The sequence below is a fragment of the Nerophis lumbriciformis genome, linkage group LG38 (assembly GCF_033978685.3).
Source record: "Nerophis lumbriciformis linkage group LG38, RoL_Nlum_v2.1, whole genome shotgun sequence".
Taxonomy (NCBI): Eukaryota; Metazoa; Chordata; class Actinopteri; order Syngnathiformes; family Syngnathidae; genus Nerophis; species Nerophis lumbriciformis.
The window spans coordinates 8,421,612-8,429,111 of NC_084585.2; the positions used below are offsets into that span (position 1 = coordinate 8,421,612).

Here is a 7,500-nt window from a genome sequence, read left to right on the forward strand (position 1 = left end):
TCCCGGAAAATTCGGGAGGGTTGGCAAGTATGCTGTACATAGACGTAACGATGTCGTAATCTGCCGTCAGCTTTGTGGACTCACCATCGCCAGGAATGATGCGTAGCGTGACGGTGTTCCCGGCCTCCTTGATGAGGTTGACGATGTCCGAGTGCGACTTGTTGGTGATGGAGCAGCCGTTCACCGCCAGGATGCGGTCTCCCACCTTCAGCTTCCCGCAGCGGTCCGCCGGGCTGCCCTCGATGATGCGCCCTATTTTGTGGGGCATGGCCACACATGCATTGCCAGCTGTGGTCACCAGTGTCGTATCAGAGCGTACGTTTTTTTTTAAATGTGTGTTTGAGTGAGGTTGGAGAGAGAGAGAGGAAGTGCGAAGGAGGAAAGATGGGGGAAGGGAGCAGAGACAGAAGACCAGAAGGTTAGCAAGACGGTCACCAGCAGCCGAGCCAAAGACGAAAAGGAGCTGATTGGAAAAAGCAGAATGTAGTTAATTGGCAAAGAAGGGGGAAAAAAAAGTGGCTTTCTAACCCAGTTTCCTAGTTTTAGTGCGCCGCATTTTTTTAAATGGAAATGTAAGCATGAAAAAGAGGATACTTGCTTGGGGATGACAAACAAACATCAGAGATGATATCTTCCTATCTGCCTTCAGGGCAACCCTCTCTCTCTCTCTCTCTCTCTCTCGCTGAGGTCTGACAGCTGTCACTGCACTGCTCTTCTCCCTCCATCTTGTTTGACGTCAACATCTCATCAAACCATCTTCTCGCCTCCGAAAACACTTCCGAGGGATCAATTTCCACTAGAGATGTCCGATAATGGCTTTTTTGCCGATATCCCATATTCCGATATCAACCGATACCGATATATACAGTCGTGGAATTATCACATTATTATGCCTAATTTTGTTGTGATGCCCCGCTGGATGCATTAAACAATGTAACAAATTCCAAGCTGCTGTTTTGAGGCATGTTAAAAAAAAATAATGCACTTTGTGACTTCAATAATAAATATGGCAGTGCCATGTTGGCATTTTTTTCCATAAATTTAGTTGATTTATTTTGGAAAACCTTGTTACATTGTTTAATGCATCCAGCGGGGCATCACAACAAAATTAGGCATAATAATTGTCATGTCTGTATTATCATGTTTTGTTTAGTTTCTGTCTTTTCACTCCCTTGTCTGGTCACCATAGCAACCGTTAGTTTTCACCTGTCACGTCACGCACCTGTTTCACGTTTTGAGTCACGCACCTGCTTTCACTAATCATGTCCATAGTATTTAAGTTCATTCATTTTCTGTTGTTCGTCCTGACGACCTCAACACATTTATGCTCTGTTCATGCCTGATACTTCTGCCCATGTCAATTCCTCAAGCAACTACTTTTGTCCAAGCCAAGTAAGTTTTTGTTCCATATTTATAGTCTTTTTGGTTTCATAGTTTGTTCTCCGCCATTGTGCGTGTTTTTTTTGTTTGTACTTTTTTGCTATAGTCTTTTGGTTTCATAGTTTATTCTCCGCCACTGTGCGCGCTTTCATTTATTCCTTTTTTTTGATAAATAATAAATAAATCATGTACCTTAATTCCCGTCTCGCCCGAGCCAACTTTCCGTTGCATCCTGGAAAAGCAAACTCCCAAGATCAAGTCGTGACAATAATGTGTTAATTCCATGACTGTATATATCGGTATCGGTTGATATCGGTATCAGTAATTAAGAGTTGGACAATATTGGAATATCGGATATCGGTAAAAAAGCCATTATATTACCCCTATATCAGGGGTTGGCAACCCGCGGCCCCGGATCTTTGATCACTCTGATGCGGCTCAGCTGCATACTTGCCGACCCCCCCCAATTTTCCCGGGAGATTTCCGGATTTCAGTGCCCCTCGCAGAAAACTCCTGGGATTAATATTCTCCGATTTTCACCCTTACAATAATAATAAGGGCGTGCCATGTTGGTACAGCAATTAGCACCCTCTACAATCTTTATGAACAGCGTGCCAGCCCAGCCTCTTGTTATATGCATCTTCTGCTTGCACACGTAAGTGACAGCAAGGCATACTTGGTCAACAGCCACACAGGTTACACTGACGGTGGCCATATAAAACAACTTTAACACTCTTACTAATAATGCGCCACACTTTGAACCAAAACCAAACAAGAATGACAAACATTTCGGGAGAACATATGCACCTTAACACAACATAAACACAACAGAACAAATACCCAGAATCCCATGCAGCCCTGACTCTTCCGGGCTACATTATACACCCCTGCTACCACCAAACCCCGCCCCCACCCCAACCATGCTCCCTCACACATCAAACCCCCCCCCCCCCTGTGCGTCGGTTGAAGTGGGCGGGGGTGTATAATGTAGCTCGGAAGAGTTAGGGCTGCATGGGATTCTGGGTATTTGTTCTGTTGTGTTTATGTTGTGTTACGGTGCAGATGTTCTCCCGAAATGTGTTTGTCATTCTTGTTTGGTGTGGGTTCACAGTGTGGCGCATTATTAGTAAGAGTGTTAAAGTTTTTTTATACCGCCACCGTCAGTGTAACCTGTGTGGTTGTTGACCAAGTATGCCTTGCTGTCACTTGTGTGAGCAAGCAAAAGCCCCACACAACATGTGGCTAGGCCGGCACGCTGGTTGCAGTGGGCGCTAAACGCAGTACCATCACGGCACGTTCGAGAGAATAGTTGCCATAAAATTCGTAGTCTGCCGGAAAAACCGGGAGGGTTGACGAGTATGATGCTGTCAAGAGACATTTATATAAAACTCACGGGCCGCACTAACATTCAATTTTCATATTAAGGTGTGGGCCGTGTCTGAGACCCTTGGTTTATACATAGCACAAAGTAAAAAAAAAACTTTGTATGCAGTGTTATTTCATTTTCAATTTCAAAAGATTTTTGAGGCTCCCATTGTTTTCTTTAATTTGTGAAACGGGTCAAAATGGCTCTTTGACTGGTAAAGGTTGCCGACCCCTGGGCTATATTATTTGCAAAAAAAAACTTGCAGTGTATTCAATTGAATATACTGCAATATACTAACCCACCAATGCCTCCATGGAAATTCCCCTCTCTACCTCAAAGAACTACTCACCCCCAAATCCGCTCTGGACAGGCTAACCTCCTCCAACCTCCGAGGACAAAGCTACGAACAATGGGAGACCGGGCTTTCTGCTCCGCCGCTCCCAGTCTGTGGAACGCTCTCCCTGACCACCTGAGGGCACCACAGACTGTGGATGCTTTTAAAAAAGGCTTAAAAACCCTTCTTTTTTTTTTTTTTTTTTAAAAAAGCCTTTTTTTAGATATATGCATACTAGTTTTAGCTATTTTGCTGTTCCAGTTTTTATTTCTATTTATTTATTATATGTCTTTATTTTTATTTTTTTAATACACTGTAGCACTTTGAGGTTGTTTACTCAATGTAAAGTGATTTTTTACAAATAAAATCTATTATTATAATGGTTATAAGTTGAAAAGGATTTGCAAATCATTGTTTTTATTTACCATTTACACAACGTGCCAACTTCACTGCTTTTGGTTTTTGTATTATTGCAATAATCTGCTCTCTCTAGCAGCAAACTTTGCATCCACAGGTTTTAAAGGGGAACATTATCACCAGACCTATGTAAGCGTCAATATATACCTTGATGTTGCAGAAAAAAGACCATATATTTTTTTAACCGATTTCCGAACTCTAAATGGGTGAATTTTGGCGAATTAAAGGCCTTTCAAATATTTGTGACGTCACATCGGGAAGCAATCCGCCATTTTCTCAAACACCGAGTCAAATCAGCTCTGTTATTTTCCGTTTTTTTCGACTGTTTTCCGTACCTTGGAGAAATCATGCCTCGTCGGTGTGTTGTCGGAGGGTGTAACAACACGAACAGGGACAGATTCAAGTTGCACCAGTGGCCCAAAGATGCCAAAGTGGCAAGAAATTGGACGAAATTTGTTCAAAATACGAGGGTGTGGGGAAAGCCGACGAAAATGGTCAGTCGTTTGTTCCGCACACTTTACCGACGAAAGCTATGCTACGACAGAGATGGCAAGAATGTGTGGATATCCTGCGACACTCAAAGCAGATGCATTTCCAACCATAAAGTCAAAGAAATCTGCCGCCAGACCCCCATTGAATCTGCCGGAGTGTGTGAGCAATTCAGGGACAAAGGACATCGGTAGCACGGCAAGCAATGGCGGCAGTTTGTTCCCGCAGACGAGCGAGCTAAACCCCCTGGATGTCTTGGCTCACACCGTCCCTTATGCCACCGAAGATGATCAAGAGAAGAATATCGACCCTAGCTTCCCTGGCCTGCTGACATCAACTCCAAAACTGGACAGATCAGCTTTCAGGAAAAGAGCGTGGATGAGGGTATGTCTACAGAATATATTAATTGATGAAAATTGGGCTGTCTGCACTCTCAAAGTGCATGTTGTTGCCAAATGTATTTCATATGCTGTAAACCTAGTTCATAGTTGTTAGTTTCCTTTAATGCCAAACAAACACATACCAATCGTTGGTTAGAAGGCGATCGCCGAATTCGTCCTCGCTTTCTCCCGTGTCGCTGGCTGTCGTGTCGTTTGTCGGTTTCGCTTGCATACGGTTCAAACCGATATGGCTCAATAGCTTCAGTTTTTTCTTCAATTTCGTTTTCGCTACCTGCCTCCACACTACAACCATCCGTTTCAATACATCCGTAATCTGTTGAATCGCTTAAGCCGCTGAAATCCGAGTCTGAATCCGAGCTAATGTCGCTATAGCTTGCAGTTCTATGCGCCATGTTTGTTTGTGTTGGCTTCACTATGTGACGTCACAGGAAAATGGACGGGTGTATATAACGATGGTTAAAATCAGGCACTTTGAAGCTTTTTTTAGGGATATTGCGTGATGGGTAAAATTTTGAAAAAAACTTGGAAAAATAAAATAAGCCACTGGGAACTGATTTTTAATGGTTTTAACCCTTCTGAAATTGTGTTAATGTTCCCCTTTAAGGCGGCAAAAAACAAACAAAAAAAATTAAAGCTGCAAGCAGCGATGGACGGGACCGACTCAGAGGGCTCATAAAATCCAAACCGGAGCAGTAATTAAAACTCTTTCATCAACTTTTAATCAGAAGGGTTCAATCTCTCTCCTGTGCTAATTTGAAGCCGACACGACAAACGCGCTCAGAGGAGATAATGTTTGGAAAAAAAGTGACTGTTTTTACTCAACTTTTGTTTTGAAGGGGGAATTGCAAACTTCCTGTTGATTTTTGCTGGGGGTTGTCAGTGTATGAAATCTAGGTCTACATAGAGGTTTTTGTTTCATGTCTCTACGACAGGGGTGCTCATTACGTCGATCGCGAGCTACCGGTCGATCTCGGAGGGTGTGTCAGTCGATCACCAGCCAGGTATTAAAAAAATAGTCCTAAAAATGAGCGATCATAAATCTTCACTATGACGTCACTTTCGTCACTTGATTGACATTCACGGCACCCGAGGGTCTTCTGAGATGACGCTGGCTGCTGCCAGCTCATTAAAATGACCGACTGGGAGGCGAGAAACACTTTATTTCAACAGACTCTGGCGCCGTACCTGTCGTCAAAACTCTAAAGACCGACTGCACAGTTGCGCTAACAAAATAAGAGTCTCAGAAAGCTGGCGTGCACAAGCTAGCAAGCTACGGAGTTTGCCGACAATGTATTTCTTGTAAAGTGTATACAAAGGAGTACGGAAGCTGGACAAATAAGATGCCAAAAACCAACCACTTTCATGTGGTATTGGACAGAAAGGAGGACTTTTTTTTTCTGGGAACTGATTTTTAATGGTTTTAACCCTTCTGAAATTGTGATAATGTTCCCCTTTAATTGAACCTTACATGTCATTTGAAATGAGATAAAGAGTTTCCCCTCGGCCTGTGAAAGCAATCTTTGAGTACCGGAGCCGGAAAGCTGTGTATACAACCCCCCCCCCCCTTCCTCGGTCCTGCCCACGCAGAGAGAAGCCAGTGAAAAATGCCAAAGTGGCGCAGACAGGAAATAACGGCGAGAGGGCAGAGAGTGCGGCACTGACTTCAACGTCTGGCGCCCGTCATGATGCTACGAGAAATAACTCAAAATAGCGTATGCATACTTGCCAACCTTGAGACCTCCGATTTCGGGAGGTAGGGGGTGGGGGCGGGGGTGGGGCAGGGCGTGGTTGGGGGCGTGGTTAAGAGGGGAGGAGTATATTGACAGCTAGAATTCACCAAGTCAAGTATTTCATATATATATATATATATATATATATATGTCTTAATAAGGTTATCCAAAAAATAGTGCTCGATACCGTAGTAGAGCGCAATATATGTATGTGTGGGGAAAAAAATCACAAGACTATTTCATCTCTACAGGCCTGTTTCATGAGGGGGGGTTCCCTCAATCATCAGGAGATTTCTCCTGATGATTGAGGGAACCCCCCCTCATGAAACAGGCCTGTAGAGATGAAATAGTCTTGTGATTTTTTCCCACACATACATATATATATATATATATATATATATATATATATATATATATATATATATATATATATATATATATATAAAAAATATATATATATATATATTAAAAAAAAAAAAATATATATATATATATATATATCTACATCCTGAAAATATGCAAACAAAACTGTATTTAGATAATTGATACTTCAACTTGCATAAATAAATCTTAAGGAATATAACATAACTTGGCTTCTGAGAGCTTCAAAATGTAATGAATAAAATGCTAAAGTTGTTGATAAACAAGCAATTATTTTAATAATTAAATATGGTCATTTTAAATGAATTATTATGATATTTTAAAATTAATTATTTCAAATATGTTTATTTTAATGTATAATTCTAATGCCTGGATGTAATAAGGAGTCAGAGAAAATACAAATAAAAATACAATTAATTTTGATGTTTTTAGCAAAATATAGTAAAAATGTATTTAGATTTTTTTTTTTTTAATTAATAAATATATTTATTTTTAGGTAAGATAAACATAATAATACAATTTATATCTGGTCTGGATGATTTAGTTCTTGTCAATCTGTCGTAAAAAAAAGGCTGTCCTCACTCAGGTCCGCAAAAAATCGGGAGATTTTCGGGAGAATATTTGTCCCGGGAGGTTTTCGGGAGAGGCGCTGAATTTCGGGAGTCTCCCGGAAAATTCGGGGGGGTTGGCAAGTATGAGCGTATCGCTCTTGTAAAATAAATAACACCTTGCTGACATGACTTCTAATTGGACCGTCATGGTCGCTTAGTGGCAGCCTGCAGGAGCCATGAATAATACAAGCCTCTTACGTAACATCCACTTTACTTCTGATCAATTATGAAGGCCGAGCAGATGTGTGTGAAGAAAGGCTTTTTTTTTTTTTTTTTGGGACTCCTACACCACAGAACAAGCTGCTTTGTATTGTTCCGGCTGTAAATAGTGCTCCCGTGTTTTTATGGACGGCCATAAAGACGATAGAGACGTCAGAGAAAAAAAAGTTTC

The 7,500-nt window shown here is 41.6% G+C and overlaps 1 protein-coding gene across 6 annotated transcripts in view; it reads right to left on the reverse strand.

Moving 5' to 3' along the window:
• The window catches only part of magi1b (membrane associated guanylate kinase, WW and PDZ domain containing 1b), a 497,598-nt gene that overhangs the window by 42,350 nt on the left and 447,748 nt on the right, over positions 1–7,500 (reverse strand). For 5 of the 6 annotated variants that reach the window (XM_061932500.1, XM_061932499.1, XM_061932502.2 and 2 more), the window contains one exon: positions 85–288. In XM_061932500.1, coding sequence (XP_061788484.1) covers positions 85–288 — 204 coding nt within the window. The remainder of the gene's footprint in view (positions 1–84; positions 289–7,500) is intronic. The other variant, XM_061932501.1, reaches the window with a different exon arrangement.